This window comes from Oncorhynchus nerka, linkage group LG25, assembly GCF_034236695.1.
Source record: "Oncorhynchus nerka isolate Pitt River linkage group LG25, Oner_Uvic_2.0, whole genome shotgun sequence".
Lineage (NCBI taxonomy): Eukaryota > Metazoa > Chordata > Actinopteri > Salmoniformes > Salmonidae > Oncorhynchus > Oncorhynchus nerka.
This window is the reverse complement of record NC_088420.1, coordinates 48,960,665-48,981,401: the sequence shown is the minus strand read 5'-3', so window position 1 is coordinate 48,981,401 and position 20,737 is coordinate 48,960,665. Positions and strand designations below refer to the sequence as shown.

Here is a 20,737-nt window from a genome sequence, read left to right as displayed (position 1 = left end):
TGGGTATGTTTTCAGGGCATCACTACAGATACACGGGCCTGTTGAATGGACTGTACACCCGCATGGTGCCTGAAGTGGCAGAGGAGGAGGCCGTGGACCTGGACATGCCTGACTCCAACAGGACGTGAGTCCACTAGTACAGCACAATGCTCAGAATGTGTCCTTGTTCACAATCCAAATGGATATTTACCAGTTGCTCGTTGTGTCTGTTGTCTATGATCATTTGCAGTGCCGACTCGGAGAAACAGGACAACTCGAATACTTCTCTCCGACCACAAGATTCTGCACAAGAGAAGAAAGGTGTGCAGGTCTCCCTGACATTCGCCACTATGAGAAACACATTGGCCTTCTGATTTTTCCCTAGCTACAGCGATCGCTCTTTCCCTATTCTCACCGTCCACAGCCTTGGCCTTGTAGCAGCCTAACCTCTCTCCCAGGATCATTACAGACATCAGTCGGGAGCATGTAGAAAATGATTCCATCCGTTTAGTGATTTAGCCCTGGTCCTGTGGGATATAGACATAGTTTATTATGCTCTGAGTGAGTTAGGAGCAGCTCACCATACGTTGTTTCCCAAAGACAAAGCCATTCTCCCTTATTAATTGAATAGTTGTCTTGGCATGGGGAGCCCTGAGCACTGTGAACGGCCTGAACATTCTGTTCGGCTGCACGGATAGGGCTGTCTAGACCACATCTGTTCTGTTCTCCACGCTACGTTGGCTGGGCTCAGTTATAGGTTTGTGACGACACCCCATGGCTGAGTTGGAGGAACTCTGGAACGAGGTCTCCTCATTGGCTTGGTTCACATGTACATTCAGAACTATACTGTAGCATCGTTTATCATTGTTGTGTGACAGACATCCAGTTCAAATGTGTTGGCACAGATCAGTACTGTGAGTGGCATGTGTTCCTTATTACGTATTCTCTCCCTCTCCTACCCACACCTGTAGAACCTTCCGGTTCCAATTCATCTCTCCTGTCTGGGAACAGCCGATGGAAGAGGAAGATCCGTGCTAGTGAGTAGACTATCTGCTGTTGACAATCTGACATAATCCTTATACATTATCTGGCCTATCCATCACCCCCTGTCCTTATCATACAGGCATAATCTCACCCCTTTTTATGCCCTACTGTGGCTTTACTAGCTCTGTGATGTTTGTGCTTTATAGAAGTGTTGTAAAGAGCTGTTGCAGTTAGGGGCCTACGATGCGTACTTCATGCCTTTTTAAAAATCCCAATGGGTCATTGACCTTCAACTCTCTCGCTGTCAATGCAGTAGTAAGCTATACTTCTAGCGGGCTCGCCCTGGAGTTTGTATATACCAACTCGTCATCCATTTTATGGAGTTAGACCTGAACGACTGTAAAGCCCCATGGTTCAATAGAGCAAGATAGTGGAGATTCAAATCCAATCGGACCACTAATGACTTTCTACTGATGGATATCAGGTTTATCGTCTTTAAGCTGGTTACATGCAAGAAAAACAAACAAGTTAGTGAGAAGACCTGAGCGTCAGAGCTGTTCTCTCCACACTAGAGGGAGCTGCTGATCTCTGGGCAAAAGAGTTTTAATATGAGTTTTTATCTGGAGTTGTCTACAATTGAATGAGATTAGATTAGTGTTTAGAAAAGGGTCATTTTTCAGGATAAACAACATAAATGTGCTCTCTTGCTGATGAAACGCAATAATTATTGTTTCTTCAACTCTTTTGAACCATAAGGGTTTTGCATATATTATTTGAACATTTCCCACATGATTGGTCATTCATGCGTGATGACCCTAATGTTATGCACAATGACAACACAGCATATGCATGTTAATGTGAATGCATCCGAGCACTGTGTTGCTGTATGAGCTCTGATGAATGTAAGTTATCTATACTGAACAAAAATATAAACAACATGTAAAGTGTTGGTCTCAGGGTTCATGAGCTGAAATAAAAGATCCCAGAAATGTTCCATGCGCACAAAAAGTTACGTCTCTCCAATTTTGTGCACATATTTCTTTACATCCCTGTTCGTGAGCATTTCTCCTCTGCCAAGATAATCCATCCATCTGACAGGTGTTGCATATCAAGAAGTTGATTAAACAGCATGATGATTACACAGGTGCACCTTGTGCTGGGGAAAATAAAAGGCCACTCTAAAATGTGCAGTTTTGTTACACAACACAATGCCACAGATGTCTCAAGTTTTGAGGGAGGGTACAATTGGCATGCTGACTGCAGGAACTGGCAACAGCTCTGGTGGACGAGGTTTGAATGTTAATTTCTCTACCATAAGCCTCCTCCAACGTCGTTTTAGAGAATTTGGCAGCACGTCCAACTGGTGGCCTCGCAAACCACAGACGACGTGTAACCACGCTAGCCCAGGACCTCCATATCCGGCTTCTTCATCTGCGGGATCGTCTGAGACCAGTCTCACAACCACAGACGACGTGTAACCACGCTAGCCCAGGACCTCCACATCCGGCTTCTTCATCTGCGGGATCGTCTGAGACCCACCCATTGCGCCCCTTCCCAGTCATGTGAAATCCATAGATTAGGGCCTAATGAATTTATTTCAATTGACTGATTTCCTTAAATGAACTGTAACTCGGTAAAATCGTTGAAATTGTTACATGGTGCGTTTATATTTTTATTCAGTATATGCTGTACTCTACTCCTTTAGCTCTCCCTCTCATCCTGGTGAGGCACTTCTCACATGAAAACACTACAGAAAAAGAGGAGCCCATCATTGAAGAGGCCAACTTTGAATTCAACGTGATTGAACCACCAGTAAAACACAAAATTCATACAGATACTCAACAATTTCCTATGTTATAGAAACATTTCACATATAAACCTTATTGCAATTGAGCAATAAAACAATACTTTGGTACTGAGCAATAATAAAATACTTTGGCATTTTTTCAGCAGGTCTCCCATGATGGTCCTAAACTACCTCCAGATTCTCAGAATCAGAATCCATCGATGGGTAAAGAAGTGCCTCCTGTCACCAAAGTGCCACAGCTGGAGGAAGCAGTCGGCCCAAAGAAGAGGCTGACCCTGTCCCTGTCTGAGAAACAGAAGCTCCTAGACTGGAACCTGGTTACTCCAGAAGAGGCCCGAAGCCCTGGAGGAGGAGACCCATCCAAACACTCCAAACCTGGGGACCAGATCCTCCCATTGCCTCAGGTAGAGGCAGAGCCAGTCCCAGCTCAGGCCCAGCCGGCACCGTCCATGTTCCAGATTTGGGCAAATGCCTTCAGAAGGTCTTTTGGAGTACCAGGGACAACCACAGACTCCAACACAGTTGTCACCAGGAGGAACAACAACGGGCCCACCAAGCCCAGGCCTCTGTCTGACGGCGCCTTCAGCTTTAGCTCCCTGTTTGGGGCTACTGCCCAAAGCCAGGAGGCCGAACCAGTGGGAGTGGGTCAGAAGAGCCAGCCGACCCCACACCCATGCAAGGCCTCCATGGGTGATAGACCCGCAGACCTGCCCATGCTACTGGACCAGGTGTCCCTAGGCAGCAACAAGTCTGTGGGATCCTTCACCACAGACGACATGGCCTCACTGCCGCCCAGGAAGCTCAACTTCTTCTCCTACCTTAGGCTGAAGAAGAGAGAGGGGCCGGAGAGCGTGGGAGCGGGGGTTCTGGAGAAGGACATCAGGAACAAAGGTCAGGGGTCAGGAGGATGTGATGAGCATTATGATATGCTTCTACTCCTTTTCCGTCCGTGGCTACAAAATGCTACAATGCTATAATGAAATGCTATAAATTAGATTACAATATTAGCCTATAATTGGTGTTTAATGTCGATGGGTTTGGGTTTCTGAGCTTAAACTATTATGAATCTTTAGTTATAATAGAGAAATGAGGGGTGCCATAGCAGAGGGTTTACACTAGGAGTTATCTGTAGGAGGAAGGGTTATGGTGGGTGCAGTTAAGCTTGGGAGGGGCAAGGAAAACGGTCCCATGTGGCAGTACTGATAAGGGGAGAGAGCCATGGATAAGGGGGTCGAGGTCACGTTAAGGGAATTGGAACCGTTTATTGCCCGTATCACTTTGTTTCCTGCCAAGCAATAAAGATGCAGTGTTTTAGCGAGAAGGAGGAGACTCCACACAAAGTGAGGTACATATACCACCACTATTATAACCATGTCTTTGTCGATTCAGCTGTTCGATCCTTTGGGAAGAATAAACTTTGTTTAAGCTTTCATAGTGTCCGTCGAGTTCTTACTCTGACAATTAGAACCTAACAATGTAAATCACATAGTTGAAGTGAGTGTACAACTACAGTTTGAAGACCACTGCTCCCAGTGTAATGCCCTTGTGTCGTCTCATCTATACACAGCCTCCAGCGAACAGCAGAAGGATGAGTCCAACTCCTCAAGTGACGATGAGCTTGTCCCAGCCAAACCTTTGTCCCAGCCGAAGGTAAGGGCCCTTTTTATTTATTTTTTATTTTATTTCACCTTTATTTAACCAGGTAGGCTAGTTGAGAACAAGTTCTCATTTGCAACTGCGACCTGGCCAAGATAAAGCATAGCAGTGTGAACAGACAACACAGAGTTACACATGGAGTAAGCAATTAACAAGTCAATAACACAGTAGAAAAAAAAATGGGCAGTCTATATACAATGTGTGCAAAAGGCATGAGGAGGTAGGCGAATAATACAATTTTGCAGATTAACACTGGGGTGATAAATGATCAGATGGTCATGTACAGGTAGAGATATTGGTGTGCAAAAGAGCAGAAAAGTAAATAAATAAATAAATAAAATAAAAAAAACAGTATAAAAACAGTATGGGGATGAGGTAGGTGAAAATGGGTGGGCTATTTACCAATAGACTATGTACAGCTGCAGCGATCGGTTAGCTGCTCGGATAGCTGATGTTTGAAGTTGGTGAGGAGATAAAAGTCTCCAACTTCAGCGATTTTTGCAGTTCATTCCAGTCACAGGCAGCAGAGTACTGGAACGAAGGCGGCCAAATGAGGTGTTGGCTTTAGGGATGATCAGTGAGATACACCTGCTGGAGCGCGTGCTACGGATGGGTGTTGCCATCGTGACCAGTGAACTGAGATAAGGCGGAGCTTTACCTAGCATGGACTTGTAGATGACCTGGAGCCAGTGGGTCTGGCGACGAATATGGAGGGCCAGCCGACTAGAGCATACAAGTCGCAGTGGTGGGTGGTATAAGGTGCTTTGGTGACAAACGGATGGCACTATGATAGACTGCATCCAGTTTGCTGAGTAGAGTGTTGGAAGCCATTTTGTAGATGACATCGCCGAAATCGAGGATCGGTAGGATAGTCAGTTTTACTAGGGTAAGCTTGGCGGCGTGAGTGAAGGAGGCTTTGTTGCGGAATAGAAAGCCGACTCTTGATTTGATTTTCGATTGGAGATGTTTGATGTGAGTCTGGAAGGAGAGTTTGCAGTCTAGCCAGACACCTAGGTACTTATAGATGTCCACATATTCAAGGTCGGAACCATCCAGGGTGGTGATGCTAGTCGGGCATGCGGGTGCAGGCAGCGATCGGTTGAAAAGCATGCATTTGGTTTTACTCGCGTTTAAGAGCAGTTGGAGGCCACGGAAGGAGTGCTGTATGGCATTGAAGCTCGTTTGGAGGTTAGATAGCACAGTGTCCAATGAAGTATATAGAATGGTGTCGTCTGCGTAGAGGTGGATCAGGGAATCGCCCGCAGCAAGAGCAACATCATTGATATATACAGAGAAAGAGTCGGCCCGAGAATTGAACCCTGTGGCACCCCCATAGAGACTGCCAGAGGACCGGACAGCATGCCCTCCGATTTGACACACTGAACTCTGTCTGCAAAGTAATTGGTGAACCAGGCAAGGCAGTCATCCGAGAAACCGAGGCTATTGAGTCTGCCGATAAGAATATGGTGATTGACAGAGTCGAAAGCCTTGGCGGGTCGATGAAGACGGCTGCACAGTACTGTCTTTTATCGATAGCGGTTATGATATCGTTTAGTACCTTGAGCGTGGCTGAGGTGCACCCGTGACCGGCTCGGAAACCAGATTGCACAGCGGAGAAGGTACGGTGGGATTCGAGATGGTCAGTGACCTGTTTGTTGACTTGGCTTTCGAAGACCTTAGATAGGCAGGGCAGGATGGATATAGGTCTATAGCAGTTTGGGTCCAGGGTGTCTCCCCTTTGAAGAGGGGATGACTGCGGCAGCTTTCAATCCTTGGGGATCTCAGACGATATGAAAGAGAGGTTGAACAGGCTGGTAATAGGGGTTGCGACAATGGCGGCAGATAGTTTCAGAAATAGAGGGTCCAGATTGTCAAGCCCAGCTGATTTGTACGGGTCTAGGTTTTGCAGCTCTTTCAGAACATCTGCTATCTGGATTTGGGTAAAGGAGAACCTGGAGAGGCTTGGGCGAGGAGCTGCGGGGCGGAGCTGTTGGCCGAGGTTGGAGTAGCCAGGCGGAAGGCATGGCCAGCCGTTGAAGTGCTTATTGAAGCTTTCGATAATCGTGGATTTATCGGTGGAGACCGTGTTACCTAGCCTCAGTGCAGTGGGCAGCTGGGAGGAGGTACTCTTGTTCTCCATGGACTTCACAGTGTCCCAGAACTTTTTGGAGTTGGAGCTACAGGATGCAAACTTCTGCCTGAAGAAGCTGGCCTTAGCTTTCCTGACTGACTGCGTGTATTGGTTCCTGACTTCCCTGAACAGTTGCATATCACGGGGGCTATTCGATGCTATTGCAGTCCGCCACAGGATGTTTTGTGCTGGTCGAGGGCAGTCAGGTCTGGAGTGAACCAAGGGCTGTATCTGTTCTTGGTTCTGCATTTTTGAACGGAGCATGCTTATCTAAAATGGTGAGGAAGTTACTTTTAAAGAATGACCAGGCATCCTCAACTGACGGGATGAGGTCAATGTCCTTCCAGGATACCCGGGCCAGGTCGATTAGAAAGGCCTGCTCACAGAAGTGTTTTAGGGAGCGTTTGACAGTGATGAGGGTGGTCGTTTGACTGCGGCTCCGTGGCGGATACAGGCAATGAGGCAGTGATCGCTGAGATCCTGGTTGAAGACAGCGGAGGTGTATTTGGAGGGCCAGTTGGTCAGGATAGCGTCTATGAGGTGCCCTTGTTTACAGAGTTAGGGTTGTACCTGGTGGGTTCCTTGATGATTTGAGTGAGATTGAGGGCATCTAGCTTACATTGTAGGACTGCCGGGGTGTTAAGCATATCCCAGTTTAGGTCACCTAACAGAACAAACTCTGAAGCTAGATGGGGGCGATCAATTCACAAATGGTGTCCAGGGCACAGCTGGGAGCTGAGGGTGGCCGGTAGCAGGCGGCAACAGTGAGAGACTTATTTCTGGAGAGGGTAATTTTCAAAATTAGTAGTTCGAACTGTTTGGGTATGGACCTGGAAAGTATGACGTTACTTTGCAGGCTATCTCTGCAGTAGACTGCAACTCCGCCCCCTTTGGTAGTTCTATCTTGACGGAAGATGTTATAGTTGGGTATGGAAATCTCTGAATTTTTGGTGGCCTTCCTGAGCCAGGATTCAGACACGGCAAGGACATCAGGGTTAGCAGAGTGTGCTAAAGCAGTGAGTAAAACAAACTTAGGGAGGAGGCTTCTGATGTTGACATGCATAAAACCAAGGCTTTTCGATCACAGAAGTCAACAAATGAGGGTACCTGGGGACATGCAGGGCCTGGGTTTACCTCCACATCACCCGCGGAACAGAGAAGGAGTAGTATGAGGGTGCGGCTAAAGGCTATCAAAACTGGTCGCCTAGAGCGTTGGGGGCAGAGGATAGGAGCAGGTTTCTGGGCATGGTAGAATATATTCAGGGCATAATGCACAGACAGGGGTATGGTGGGGTGCTTAAGCCCAGGCACTGGGTGATGATGAGACAGGTTGTATCTCTGGACATGCTGGTTGTAATGGGTGAGGTCACCGCATGTGTGGGAGGTGGGACAAAGGAGGTAACAGGGGTATGCAGAGTGGGTCTAGGGGCTCCATTGTGAACTAAAACAATTATAACTAACCTGAACAACAGTATACAAGGCATATTGACATCTGAGAGAGACATACAGCGAGGCATACAGTAATCACAGGTGTTGAATTTGGAAAGCTAGCTAAAAACAGTAGGCGAGGCTAATCCGCTAGCACAACAAACAGCAGGTAAAATGGCGTTGACTAGGCAACGGGGCCGACAGGTAAGACAAACAAGCAGAAAAGTACCGTGATTAATGGACAGTCCAGCGTGCGTCAGCTATGTAGCCAAGAGATCAGTGTCCAGGGCAGCGGTGGTGGATGGGCAGGGGGGCTGGGCTGGCGAGTGTTATCCAGGTTTTTTTTTTTTTTAACTAACAATGACTAGCGTCTGGAGGTTCTTGAGTGTGTCATAAAAATAAAAATAAGAGTAAAAGTAATAGCGAGTATCACAAGGCAGGTTTCGGAAGGTATAAACAAATTAAAAATCAAAAAGAGATAGAAAGTAAATGGGGTCAGAGAGTGATTGGGACGCGGTGGTACAGACGGTTGCAGGCCTGTGCTAACAAGCTAACAGTTCGTAGGCCCGAGTTAGACAAGGTAGCAGTTAGCGGACCGGAGCTTGACAAGCTAGCCGTTAGCAGGCCGAATTAGCAAGCAGGGAGATAGCGAGGGCTAGAGAGTTAACCTTTGGGGGACGTCGCGATGGGGTGAGTCTGTTTATTCCTCTTCGTGCGGTGAGCTGGAGATACAGCGATTCAGAAAGCTCGCGGGCCTTGGCCAGCAGACGGATCTTTGGCGATTCGCAGCGGAAAAGCCTGTTGAAACCCCTCGGACGATTATGTCGGCGGACCAGTCGTGATGGATCGGCGGGGCTCCGTGTCGGCAGTAGAGGGTCAGTAGAGGGTCCAGGCCAATTGGCAAATTAGGTATTTTTGGACCTCTTCGGGTAGTCGGGAGATGGGCTTAGCTCGAGGCTAGCTCCAGGCTAACTGGTGCTTGCTCTGGGACAGAGACGTTAGCCAGGAGTAGCCACTCGGATTGCAGCTAGCTATTTACGATGATCCGGTATAAAGCTTCAGAGCTTGCGGTAGGAATCCGGAGATGTGGTAGAGAAAAAGCAGTCTGATATGCTTTGGGTAGATGTCGCTGGTGTCCTAGTTAGCGTTGAAGACCGCTAGCTAGTAGCTAGTTAGCGGCTAGCTTCTGATGAGGGTTCCGTTTCTAAAGCATAGAAAAAGCAGATCCGTACCACATTGGGTGATGCGGGTTGCAGGAGAGTATATTCAGCCTGTGGTTGGGAAGTGAGATTAAAATATGTACGAAATATATACGGAAAAAAAACTATATTTACACTATACAGGACGGGACAAGACAAAACACACGTCCGACTGCTACGCCATCTTGGAGCATCAGCCCTCTTCCAATACTCTTCCATGCATCATTCCTTCCCTCCTTTCTTGGAAGTAATCACTTATCGTGATGTTAAATAATGGGTGAAGGCAACAATCCATGTCACGTCAGATCCAGTGGCGGTCAGTGCCGTTTAAGATGAGGGAGGACCTTTTTTTTATGAGCATGGCCTTGTTTCTATTACAGAATATTGGATGTCTGTCGTTCATAATCCATTCACCCAGTTCAATGTAACATCGATAGGTTTGGGCTACTACATGATCATTTTCCCTATACCCATCATGAGGTTGCTATAACCTAGCCTAAGAATTAACGTTTACAAGGTAGGTGCACACAGGTCGAGAGAAAAGGTGACAGTGACACATGGACAGACAGTGACATATTCAATACCACCTTGCACACTCTTACCTGCATCTAGCTTATCTAGGGTCATTAGTCCAACAGTTGCAAACGAGAGTTTCTAATGGACAAATTCAGGTTTTTTTTTGTTGCTTGCTTCCGTTTAAGAAATGTTTTTCAACAGAATTGGCCGAATGAATACAACCCTGATCACGCGTAAACACAGTTCACATTCATAGCAGCCACATTGTATTCCTTCTTGCATCTATGCACTCTCCTCCTCTCACCTTTTCCCTTTGTTTGTGGACTTCAATGCACAACACATCAGCTGTATGTGACTAGGCAAAAAAAACTTTCCAAGCCAAACCATATGAAAACCGCTGCACACAACCTACATCGTTGACCCCATATTAGCTAAAGTAACATCCTAGTCAAAATAGCTAATAGAACTAATACGTTAGTAGACCAGCTACATGAGTTAACGTTAGTGTATAGTCAGTAAGCAGTTTAGCAGTTACACCGGCAGGCCCGGTGGCAATTAATACAACCAAAAGCTTACCTTGACTTGGAAGAGTTTCAGTGTTGTGTTGGATAGTCATAGCCAGCTAGCTAACATAGCATCCCTCTGTTTGAGCTGGGTGTTTGAATAGGCTAAACTAGATTGTCTTTTTACCTCTGAGTCAACTACTCAACACATTTTTTTTGCACTGCGGAGCTAGCTAGCTGTAGCTTATGCTTTCAGTACTAGATTAATTCTCTGATCCTTTGATTGAGTGGACAACATGTCAGTTCATGCTCCAAGAGCTCTGATAGGTTGCAGGATGTCCTCCCGAAGTTGTCATAGTTACTGTGCAAGTCTATGGAAGGGGGAGAGGACCAATAGTCTCCTAGGTTTTGTATTGAAGTTAATGTACCAAGAGGAGGACAGACGCTAGCTGTCCTCTGGCTACATCATGGTGCTACCCTACAGAGTGCTGTTGAGGCTACTGTAGACCTTCATTGCAAAACAATGTGTTTTAATCAATCATTTAGTGATGTGAATATATTTAGTATAGTTTTATCTAAAAAGGAGAACTTATTTCATGTTTTACAGTTTTTATTTTTATGAATTTCACTGAGGATGGTCCTCCCCTTCCTCCTCCGAGGAGCCTCCACTGGTCAGATCAGCGGTTAGATGCACCTCTCCTCAAGGCAGAGGATACAGAGTAGGCAGAAAGAGGCCGGTGGGGAACAGATAATCCATCCTCCATTAGAGTGATTATTGGGAAGGCTGAAAGGAGCACATCATGACCTGCTCTTATCACTTTACATACAGGGAGGAAATCCCACTCTGGTGTTGCAGTAGGTCTGGGCCATGGCTTCACCGCGTACACCCCACCCTCTCATTTTGAGCACTGTTTTTTGCACTTCTCTGTTAGGAACAATCTCTGCTTCTTCCGCCAGGTCAGGATAAGTGCATGACTGATAAGATATCAGACTGTTGTGCACAGCAGACTAATAGTTGTGACTAAGAACATAGGGTTCAACTCTGCTGTGAGGTAAGTGGTATGTGACACTGTCTTGCTGGTCTGTGTTTAGACCCATGGGAGCTCAGAGAGACAGAGGAGGAGGCAGGAGGAGACTGCGATTCAACAGGACAAGAGAGAGCAGCTGAAGAGACTCCACAGAGCCCAGGTACAGTAGAGCACATAAACAACAGAACAGCACTACCACACAAAGGGCTTCTGTGATCATTTGCCATTCGTTTACATGTTTTATAGACGGATTGGTTGTTTAGCAACAAAACCGAGGCATGCACAACTATGGGGCAAACATATGGGTTGGCTTAGATTGCTGGCAACATGTAAAGCCATATTTTGTCCCTGATGTTTATTGAAAACACAATGAGCACTTGTTGTCTCTCAAATACATTGTTACAGTTATTGGTTAGCTAGTTATCGAATTTGAGCATATTAGCATTGACATGAAATCAGTCAAAACACAAGGCATGGTATCAATAACAAGATGAAACGAGCCCATTACGATTCCCCACATGGTAGTTTATTGTCATTCTTGCTAACAATCTGGCCATCCAGTATCACGACAACACGCTGACTTCTGCCCCATGGAAGGGCGCGCATAGTTTTTGTGGTATTGTCAACTAACCTATCTACATAGATTTTATTTTTCTGATACATTTGAATCACTCATGAAGTCTTCCACAAACGTATTTGATTTGTTGGGGAGATGAATGGAATATAAATATGATGTGTCGAGCTACATTGTGAGCCTGTCTTGGTTGATTCTGACCTGGTTGTTTATTGTGTGAAGGTCATACAGAGGCAGCTGGAGGAAGTGGGGGAGAAGCAGAAGGACCTGGAGGAGAGAGGGGTGACCATTGAGAAGGTCCTTCGAGGCGAATCCCCAGGTGAGCCACGCTGTGTCCTAACTGCATGTACTGTACCTTTGGCGAGTACTGTACATTTGTCATCCCATGCTGTGCGGATTCCAACAGCTGCACCGTGTACAGTATGAGTGAAGTACATAAAAGTGTATCCGTTCAGTTGACGTATCTGACTCGTGGCCAGAGAATTTTATGAGTTTAGGAGAATGGATTGGAAGGGTCAAAATCAGAATGTTCAGTAAGTTGGTCGTCCTTGTCCTTGCATCAGAGATGCCTTATTCTCTGAAGGTACCACACAAAGACATGGCACGTGAAGACCGCTATGAACAGAGAGCGGAGAAAGGCATGGCTGATAATGGAACTCTCTTCATCTTTGTTTAACCTCAGCCAAGAACATATAGCCGAGACACGTAAATACTGTATTCAGAAAGACCTATGCTCGTTCTAGTTGACCGGTTTCTGTGAGGTTTGAAAGTGGCAATGCTTCTCTAATCATTATTTCAATTTCCTTATCTAGAGTAGTCTACAGTCAGAACTACTCTGATGCCTTTGCTAGGAAAATATATAATAAAAATGGCACCAAATTATAGTCATTTGCATTCAAAATAAACTTAATAACCAAAATAACCTCAAGTTAAAATTGTTTTGAAATCACTACAGTGGCAATTGGCCTTGTGAAGAGAGGAAGGCGGTGGGAAAGCAACCCATGTTTCATTTCCACTGCACATCGTGATATACAAGTTAGCCATTAAAGACAGCAATTTTAGAATGAAAAACAGTCATTCCTTTTAACAAGTAATGTTTTTATACTGATAATCATAGTCCTCAAAGGTAAATTGTGTTTTGCCGGAATTGTAAATGGAATTTCATACATTTCTCAGAAATGTGTTTGTTCCTTCTGCACCCTCCAGATAAATAATTATTGGGAGTTTAAGCATAGTTAGCTGTTACTTTTATTACAATTATATTAAATTAGATTACAGTGCATAAAAGCACACATAACTGAGTAATGCAATTGTTTCATCCATATTTTTTCCCTTCTATTCTCAAATGGAAAGCACATTTTTGTGTAAACTCACGTTTCGTTCAATAGTCAGGCTCTATGTTAAAAGCCTCCACTGAATGACTGAGTGTATCTTGTCTAAGTACCATTTGAGACAGATACATTAACAGGCAGGCTCCTCTCAGTACAGTGAATGACCTTGCAAATTCTGATTCTAACTACACAGAGATATTCTCTTGTGATGTGGCCGTCATTGTGCAGATGTTTTTGCTTTGTTTGGATAATTGCATTATAGCGAAGGGCTCTTGGCTCAATAGACTCTTTGTTCATTTACGTTATTAACATACTTTAAATGGATAGAAAGAGGGCAGGGGGTAGTTGACAGACATTGACAAGATTATGTGCATGGCAAGATTCTGAGTTTGGAAAAGGAACACAAAGTTTAGACTTTGTATCTGACTCTCCTCACTCAAAATAGATTTGTCTAGGTAAAAAAAAATGAATCAATAGATGTTTGCAGGGGTATTTGGAGGCAAGGGTCACAGTGCTCTACAGTATGTGGCAATGGTAGAGAATGGTAGAGAAGGCGTTTCCTCTTAACCTTCTGACAACAAAGACGGCATAATGTTTCAGAAGATTTAGAAAAGGAACGAGGAGCTGTCGTTCAATCAAACACACTCTTCTAATGGGTCTAATATGTCATATCTGTAGTTAATTTAAATCTCCGTGTTTAGTAGCTTTGACATATAAATCAATTGCTCCAGATCCAGTCACCCACTAACTTGTTTAAATGACACACTAGTATGGAGAATGCGCTTATGCAGTTTAAATAAATACCTTTAGGCTGTTGTCTGCGCGTTACACTTTCATGCTATTACATTTTCAAAAGTTAACTCTTTAACCTCTGATAGTTACGACGGTCCATTATAAAGTGCTTTATGAAGTCAATTGCGTTAGTATTTGGCCGTTCCACGGAGTGATTGGCTTTTGCGTCCCTTTGATATTTTAAGTAGAAATTGTGGACCAATATTGAATTTTAAAAGTCGGTTATATGAAGTCCCCTTTACTATAGAATTCAATCAATCAGATTTTTCATCTGAAAAAGGACAGAACCCACTGGGCACAGATGTCAGTTCAACGTCTATTCCATGTTTGTTCAATGTAATTGTGGGAACGATGTTGATTCAACCAGTGCTGAAGTGCCAAAAAAGCTGAGGTTCCAAAATTCTGCATTTTGGCATGTCCCTCCATGTGACCTTCCAGGAAGGTTTTAACTCACTTAACCCCAACATTTCTCCAAGTTCACCTTCATTGTAAAGCCTTAGGTATTTTGTTTCTTTGGCAAAGTCAATTTTGAATATTATTATTTATTTAATGTGATTAGTGATTCATTTACGTCTGTCCCTCATTTTAAGTTCAACTCTGTTACATGAACTGAACTCGTTTATTAATATGGTGAAACTATTCATATTTTGATACGTTTTTCAAAAGAAACCTTGAACATCTAATAGAAAATTCATAGTGTAAAAGTAGGTGAGCTGGTTCTACTCTTTTTGGCCATTTGCTGGTGTTTTGTGGAAAACTGAGCAGGTCGATCATAACACGTCAACCCTGTTACGCATAAATAGACAGGCTAGAAATGTTTCAACAATAAATACAAATTGTGAACCTTGCATTCAATTGCCACTCCCTGTTCCACACAACAAGCTTCCAATCCCTTTGTGACAGGGGGATTTATGGCTGATTTAAGATGAAATCGTCAACCCTGTTACTTTATTTGGCACTTAATAGGCACTTTCTATATTAATTTACATGTTTCATTTATTGAGATGGGGAGAACACGTTTTATGAAGATGAACGTGTGCTCTCTATTACAGAATGTTAAAATCAGGTGAAAATCTAGCGTTCCCCCCACCAAGTTATACTTCTCAAAAGGCACCGAATTGATGGAATGACCCATTTACGTTATCGGCTCATGTACAGTTGGACGATTACTATGTCCGTCTACTGTATAACCTTGTGACAGGGAGCTTATTAGTCGACCTTGGACGTCATGAGGAATGAAGAAACAGGATGATCAAACTTCTATATGGGGTTGGGGTAACTGATTGTGACCTTGCTCTCTCCCACTATCAGACAAAGGTGATGGTCTCTCTGATGAGCACGATCTCCTTCAACCGTGGTTCAAGCTGGTCCTGGAGAAGAACAGACTGGCACGCTATGAGGAGGAGCTGGTCATATTGTAAGTAGGAAAAGATGAGAGGCACGGTGCATTCTCAGATAGTGTGACCGCCTTATGGAGTGAAGAGTGTTCGAAAATGGGTTGTCTTGTCTGTTGTTAGTGCTCAGGAACTCGAGCTGGAGGACAGACAGAGTCAACTACAGATGGATCTACGATGCAGGATGTCCATAGACGGTATGGGTCACATACTGTGTAATTGTAGCGTAGTACTGTGCAATTGTAGTGTGCAGCTGTTACACATTCTGTACTTACCACTGTTATACGTTTGCGCCGCTGCCCTTTATCCGCTGTGGCCCTTTGCAGATTCCAGGAAGAGCTCCAGTGAGCTGGCGGAGGAACAGGAGATGCTGACGGAGATCATGGAGGTGGTGGAGAGGAGAGACACTCTGGTCAGCCTGCTGGAGGAGCAGCGGCTGCAGGAGAGGGCTGAGGACAGAGACCCGGAGAGCCTGGTACTGTCTAGAGGCTACCAGTTCCACTGGACCTGAAGAGAATCAGCCCTCTGGGGCAGGGAAAAGGCTACAGCACCATGCAGCTCCACAGGCAGAAGAGACAAGTGACTTCACTACTAGTGACTACCCTACTGGATTTGGCCGCACGTGGCATGATGACCCTTTTGAATATGTATATCAATTTGACTTGTCAATTCCTACTTGAGGACCACACCTCTTATGGACCTGAGGGTTGTACATCAAGTGTTTGTTTAGGCTAGTCTCCCGAGACAGCCTTCAGAGATTACTGTATGCCTTACCAAGAAAACCTTAATGTTATGCAGCCTTATAAATAGAATAATATAGAACACTTTTTCAGTTGCACTGGAAAGCACTTATAAACACTACAGAAACCCATAGAGTCAGCCTATCAAATGTGTTTTCCCTCTCAAAGAAAAATATTGCTTATGTACAGTACCAGTCAAAAGTTTGGACACCTACTCATTCCAGGGGTTTTCTTTATTTTTACTGTTTTCTACATAATAGTGAAGACATAAACTATGAAATAACACATAGAATTTGAGATTTGAGATTGTTCAAAGTATTCACCCTTTGCCTTGATGACAGCTTTGCACACTCTTGGCAATCTCTCAACCAACTTCACCTGGAATGCTTTTCCAACAGTCTTGAAGAAGTTCCCAGGTCGGGTGACTGTGGAGGCCAGGTAATCTGATGCAGCACTCCATCACTCTCCTTCTTGGTCAAATAGCCCTTACACAGCCTGGAGGTGTGTTGGGTCATTGTCCTGTTGAAAAACAAATGATAGCCGCACTAAGCTCAAACCAGGTGGGATGGCGTATCGCTGCAGAATGCTGTGCAGCCATGCTGGTTAAGTGTGCCTTGAATTCTAAATAAATCACTGACAGTGTCACCAGCAATGCACCCCCACACCATCACACCTCCTCCATGCTTCACTGCAGGAACCACACATGCAGAGATCATCCATCTCACAAAGACACAGTGGTTAGAACCAAAAGTCTCTAATTTGGACTCATCAGACCAAAGGACAGATTTCCACCGGTCTAATGTCCTCATGAGAGCCAGTTTCATCACAGCACTTGATGGTTTGACTGCACTTGAAGAAACTTTCAAAGTTCTTGACATTTTCTGAATTGACTGACCTTCATGTCTTAAAGTAATGATGGACTGTAATTGCTCTTCGCTTATTTGAGCTGTTCTTGCCATAATATAGACTTGGTATTTTACCAAATAGGGCTATCTTCTGTATACCACCCCTACCTTGTCACAACACAACTGATAGGCTCAAACGCATTAAGAAGGAAATAAATTCCACAAATTAACTTTTAACAAGGCACGCCTGTTAATTGAAATGCATTCCAGGTCACTACATCATGAAGCTGGTTGAGAGAATGCCAAAAGTGTGCAAAGCTGTCATCAAGGCAAAGGGTGGCTACTTTGAAGAATCTCAAATATGATTTATTTTAAATTTGTTTAACATTTTTTTGGTTAATACATGATTCCATATGTGTTATTTCATAGTTTTTATGTCTTCAGTATTATTCTACAATGTAGCAAATGTTAAAAATAAAGAATAACCCTTAAATGAGTAGGTGTGTCCAAACTTTTGACTGGTACTGTGTATATATATCCATTCATTCTTGAAGAATATAACATAGAAATGCCTCATGATCTTAGTTCAACTGTCACACTCCATAAGAACCCAAAATATAAGCTTGTTTTTCTCCAATGTTTGGAAACAATGTAAATGTAAACTAACACTGTATAACCTCATAACATGACTAAAACAATCGTGTTGATATCATGGATGGTCATTCCTTGCATCCATAGCTCTGTCTGTTATTCTGAGAGTGGTTACATTTCTCCAGGCCTATCGCTCAGCTTTTTACCAAAACAGAGGCGGGATGGCTGTTTATTTATTGTTTCACTGTGGATTTGCCCTTTTAACAGCTGCATATTATCAAGATATCAAAGTGGTGCCAACAAAAAAGTGAAACAATAGGCCTATAGCAAATGATGCATATGGTATTCATTTTTCACATGTAAATAGCACTTTTCAGTAATGCTCAAACCAAGCAATTCCATGAGAGCAGCATTTATTTTCAACTCGAATCAATGAGCCTAATCAGTCCTCCATGACAACAAAATCATAAACAGAGTAGGGCTGGCTAATAAATCCTTTGTTTTGGGGTTATGCTCAGGTAAAACAATTTGGCAAATCTATACTTCCATATTTCCAAGTCCTATTCTTGAAGATCAAGGGGTATAACATTTATTGGAATGACTGGAATTCTGATAGACTTTGGTTTTTAATGTAAAGATATAATTTAATAGTAGAACGTGATGGGTTAGAAGAAGCCTACATAACCAACCCATAAAGTAAAATTTAACATCCATATATGACCAGCTATGTAAAATTTAACATTGATTTATCCTGCAATAGATGTGGTTCAATTGGTAACATACATTTTTGTCTTCTTCTAATGCCTCTTAAGGGGAAAGTCATCTAAAAGTAACCGAATGTAATCAGATTACGTTACTGAGTTTGGGTAATCCAAAAGTTATGTTACTGATTACAATTTTGGACAGGTAACTAATGGATTACATTGAGGAAGTAACTTACCCAAACCTACCCTGAGTGCCGCAGCAGTCTAAGGCACTGTATCTCAGTGCTAGAGGCGTCACTACAGATCCTGGTTCGATCCCGGGCTGTATCACAACCGGCCATGATCGGGAGTGCCATAGGGCGCCGCACAATTGTCTCAGCGTTGTTAGGGGAGGGTTTGGCTGGTGTAGGCCGTCATTGTAAATAAGAATTTGTTCTTAACTGGCTTCCCTAGATAAATAAAAATGTATTTAAAAAAAACCTTGGCAAAGGGTGACTACTTTGAAGAATCTCAAATATAAAATATATTTTGATGTGTTTAACACTTTTTTAATTATTACTACATGATTCCATGTGTGTTATTTCATAGTTTTGATGTCTTCACTATTATTCTACAATGTAGAAAATAGCAAAATAAATAAAAACCCTTGAATGAGTATGTGTCCAAACGCTGGTACTGTTAGTAGGGGTAAAGTGAATAGGCAACAGGATAGATAATAAACAGTAGAAGCCGCGTATCTGATGAGTCAAAAAAGGTAATTGCAAATTGTCCTGGTAGCTATTTGGTAACTATTTAGCAGTCTCATGGCTTGGGGGTAGAGCTATTTAGGGTACTGTTGGCTCCAGACTTTGGCTTGCTGTGCGGTAGCAGAGAGAACAGTCTATGACTTGGGTAGCTGGAGTCTTTGACAATTTTTAGGGCCTTCCTTTGACATTACCTGGAATAGAGTAAGAGGTCCTGGATGGCAAGGAGCTAGGCCCCAGTAATGTACTGGGCCTTATGCGCTACCCTCTGTAGCGCCTTTCGGTCGAATGCCAAGCAGTTCCCAGCAAACATAACCCCATTGGCCTCATGTGGACAGGGGCTAGCCCACAAAAAGCCATAACAAGTCCACACCTACCAAATACGGGCTATCCCAGCATAGGCCAGCCCACAGCCATCCCACATCAGCCCAACACGGTTAATCCCAACACTGGCTAGTCTAAACCAAGCCCAGCACGGGCTAGCCCACACCAAGCCCAGGACGGGCTAGCCCACACCAAACCCAGCACGGGCTATCCCACACCAAACCCAGCACGGGCTATCCCACACCAAGCCTAGCACGGGCTAGCCCACACCAAACCCAGCACGGGCTATCCCACACCAAGCCTAGCACGGGCTATCCCACACCAAGCCCAGCACGGGCTATCCCACACCAAGCCCAGCACGGGCTATCCCACACCAAGCCCAGCACGGGCTATCCCAACCAAACCCAGCACGGGCTATCCCACACCAAACCCAGCACGGGCTATCCCACACCAAGCCTAGCACGGGCTATCCCACACCAAGCCCAGCACGGGCTATCCCACACCAGGCCTAGCACGGGCTATCCCACACCAAGCCTAGCACGGGCTATCCCACACCAAGCCTAGCACGGGCTATCCCACACCAAGCCCAGCACGGGCTATCCCACACCAATCCTAGCACTGGCTATCCCACAACAAGCCCAGCACGGGCTATCCCACACCAAACCCAGCACGGGCTATCCCACACCAAACCCAGCACGGGCTATCCCACACCAAACCCAGCACGGGCTATCCCACACCAAGCCTAGCACGGGCTATCCCACACCAAGCCTAGCACGGGCTATCCCACACCAAGCCCAGCACGGGCTATCCCACACCAAGCCCAGCACGGGCTAGCCCACACCAAGCCCAGCACGGGCTATCCCACACCAAGCCTAGCACGGGCTATCCCACACCAAGCCCAGCACGGGCTATCCCACACCAAGCCCAGCACGGGCTATCCCACACCAAGCCTAGCACGGGCTATCCCACAACAAGCCCAGCACGGGCTATCCCACACCAAACCCAGCACGGGCTATCCCACACCAAACCCAGCACGGGCTAGCCCACACCAAACCCAGCACGGGCTATCCCACACCAAACCCAGCACGGGCTATCCCACACCAAACCCAGCACGGGCTAGCCCACACCAAGCCCAGCACGGGCTATCCCACACCAAGCCTAGCACGGGCTATCCCACACCAAGCCTAGCACGGGCTATCCCACACCAAGCCTAGCACGGGCTATCCCACACCAAGCCTAGCACGGGCCCTTGAGCTCAAATGTTTTAAGCCGCATTGGACCCACATCATACCAATATGGACATGTTTGCTGGGTTGCCATACCATGCGGTGATGCAGCCAATCAAGATGCTTTCAATGGTGCATCTGTAGAACTTTTTGAGGATCAAAGCCTATTTTGGTGGCATTAGAATAACGCCTATAACAATGTCTATGCATCCTTACTGATTTCACTAGAAAAATATGATAAT

General features: G+C 45.0%; 1 protein-coding gene across 10 annotated transcripts in view; it reads left to right on the top strand.

Moving 5' to 3' along the window:
• Positions 1-18,857, top strand: part of LOC115109617 (F-actin-monooxygenase mical2b-like) — a 94,105-nt gene extending 75,248 nt beyond the window's left edge. For 9 of the 10 annotated variants that reach the window (XM_029634741.2, XM_029634740.2, XM_029634742.2 and 6 more), the window contains 11 exons: positions 16-124; positions 230-300; positions 951-1,016; positions 2,669-2,775; positions 2,914-3,661; positions 4,338-4,420; positions 11,296-11,391; positions 12,028-12,124; positions 15,240-15,345; positions 15,446-15,519; positions 15,649-18,857. In XM_029634741.2, coding sequence (XP_029490601.2) covers positions 16-124; positions 230-300; positions 951-1,016; positions 2,669-2,775; positions 2,914-3,661; positions 4,338-4,420; positions 11,296-11,391; positions 12,028-12,124; positions 15,240-15,345; positions 15,446-15,519; positions 15,649-15,833 — 1,742 coding nt within the window. In that variant the 3' untranslated portion in view covers positions 15,834-18,857. The remainder of the gene's footprint in view (positions 1-15; positions 125-229; positions 301-950; positions 1,017-2,668; positions 2,776-2,913; positions 3,662-4,337; positions 4,421-11,295; positions 11,392-12,027; positions 12,125-15,239; positions 15,346-15,445; positions 15,520-15,648) is intronic. The other variant, XM_029634737.2, reaches the window with a different exon arrangement.
• Positions 18,858-20,737: the final 1,880 nt, after the last annotated feature.